The sequence below is a fragment of the Panthera tigris genome, chromosome D4 (assembly GCF_018350195.1).
Source record: "Panthera tigris isolate Pti1 chromosome D4, P.tigris_Pti1_mat1.1, whole genome shotgun sequence".
NCBI classification, from domain to species: Eukaryota; Metazoa; Chordata; class Mammalia; order Carnivora; family Felidae; genus Panthera; species Panthera tigris.
In genome coordinates this window covers 81168765-81170895 of record NC_056672.1, presented here as the reverse complement: position 1 = coordinate 81170895, position 2131 = coordinate 81168765, and the positions used below count along the sequence as shown (strand labels likewise).

The 2131-nt window shown below is 40.7% G+C and overlaps 1 protein-coding gene across 1 annotated transcript; it reads right to left on the bottom strand.

The window, feature by feature from the left end:
* Positions 1 to 446: 446 nt before the first annotated feature.
* On the bottom strand, positions 447 to 1397 carry LOC102970656 (olfactory receptor 1L1). The gene has a single exon (XM_015543039.2). The coding sequence runs from the start codon at positions 1377 to 1379 to the stop codon at positions 447 to 449; it is 933 nt and encodes a 310-aa protein (XP_015398525.1). The 5' UTR covers positions 1380 to 1397.
* Between the last annotated feature and the right edge of the window lie 734 nt (positions 1398 to 2131).

Below are 2131 nucleotides of genomic sequence, written 5' to 3'. Positions count from 1 at the left end.
CACACACACACACACTTAAAGTCATTCAAACAGCTTTAAATGACTACATAAGAAAATTCAGCCCTATGAATAGGGATACCTATAAATAAGGAGTTTCTAGTGATCAAACTCAAGGATAGGAGGGATTTCAATAGGATTGGGATTATGTGAAAGGCATGTGATGTCCTGGAAACCAGATGTGTTTTCCAAATTTAGACTGGTGCACAGAGAACAAGATACAGGTAGACTTTGTCCCAGTCAGATAATATTAGAGACCACTGGGAAATAGGCATCATATTTAGGGGTAGCTTCAACACATTAGTTTCATCACACGCAATAAACATTCTTCTATCAGGGATGAAACAAATCATTAAAGTTACCATCCTTCAGAATTGAATGACAGACACGTTAAAAACCTGCAGTCAGGGGTGAGAGATTAACGGGCTTCTCTTAAGACCTCAGATTCCTTATTGGCATTTCACCCAGTGTATCAGCTTTGTCAAGCCCTGCTTCATGTCTTTGTTCCTCAGACTATAGATAAATGGGTTTAGCATGGGGGTTAGTATGGTGTAGATAATTGTTGCTATTCGATCCTTGACAGTATAGTTGGACAGGGGCTGGAAATAGACATAGCTAATGCTTCCATAAAACAGGGTCACCACTGTGAGGTGAGAGCCACAGGTGGAAAATGCTTTGCGCTTCCCAGCAGCTGAAGGAATCTTCAGAACAGTGATGAGGATTCTTAAGTAAGAGATGATGATGCACGAAAAGGGTGTCATTATGACAGCCAACCCTTCTGTCATTACTGTGATTTCTTTGACAAAATGGGAGGAACAGGACAATTTCAGCACTGGCTGGTCATCACAGAAAAAATGGTGGATGACATTAGAGGAACAGAAGATGAGTTGATTGGTTAGGAGAATGTGCAGGAGGGAGTGGAGGTGTGGAATGCAGAAGGAGAGGATCAGAAGCAGGACACAGCGTCTGTGATTCATGATGGTGATGTAGTGAAAAGGATAACATATGGCTACATAGCGGTCAATGGCCATGGCTGCCAGGAGGTAACTGTCTGTATTTCCAAAGGCTATGAAGAAGTACATCTGGGTCAGACACTCACCATAAGAGATGGCCTTTGTCTCTGATAAGAGGTTCACCAGCATCTTGGGGATAATGACTGTCACATAGCAAATGTCAACAAAGGACAGGATGCTCAGGAAAAAGTACATGGGTGTCTGGAGGCGAGTGTCTGAGCGAATGGCTAGGATGATGAGCACGTTTCCTATCACTGTGATGAGGTAGATGGGGAGAAACACAGCAAAGAGTGGCTTCTGATCTTCAGGTCGAGAGGAGAGTCCCAGGAGGATGAATTCAGAGGGTCTTGTTAGGTTACTTTTCCCCATAGCTTTGAGTTCACCTAGAGATAAAGTAACACTATAACAGACTCTTCCAAATTCGATATAATCTACCCAAGATTTTTTTTTGTTTATTCTTCCTATCAGCAATTAAAACAACCAAAATATTACAATTACCTGGATTGTGGCTTCTTTCCATTAACGTTCAGAATTCAGAATTTAATGTATATTTTAACCCCCTTTCAGTCTTCTGCTGTAAAGAGAGACTAATACAGGGAAAACAGAAATGGGAGAGAGCAAAAAGAAGATAGATACAGAGAGGGAATGAGAGAAAGAGAGAATTCTCTGAAAGGGCAGGAGCAGAATCCTGGAGAAATTATCTTTTGATTGAGGATTTTCCTTCATTAGTTCATGGCGGGAGGATCAGCAGTTTGCTTCCCATCTAATTTCCAGCTGATGGAATGATGATTTCTGCTAACTCTGATGTTTTTCTCTGCATCAATTATTCTGGAGGTTGAAAATTATCTGAAAAGGCATTGAAATATGAGATCACCCAACAGGTATTCCGTGCCTCTCACTTTCTAGTGAAAATTAATTGGAGCGAAAGAATAAGCATAAAAAGATAAAAGATAGGCAGAGATAATAGGACAGTGAAAACATTTCTTTTAATGATAATATCAATCCCATCCTGTGCCCAATCCCTGGATCTAAAAGTGTTGTTATTGGTGGTATGTGCTTATTTGTGTTGGTGTAATTCTTTTCCAAATTCCTGTCTTAGCTATAGACAGGCTGCCCAGAAA

Bases quoted from the DNA above. Each gene is read 5' to 3' on its own strand.
- LOC102970656 (XM_015543039.2), bottom strand. From the start codon at position 1,379: ATGGGGAAAAGTAACCTAACAAGACCCTCTGAATTCATCCTCCTGGGA.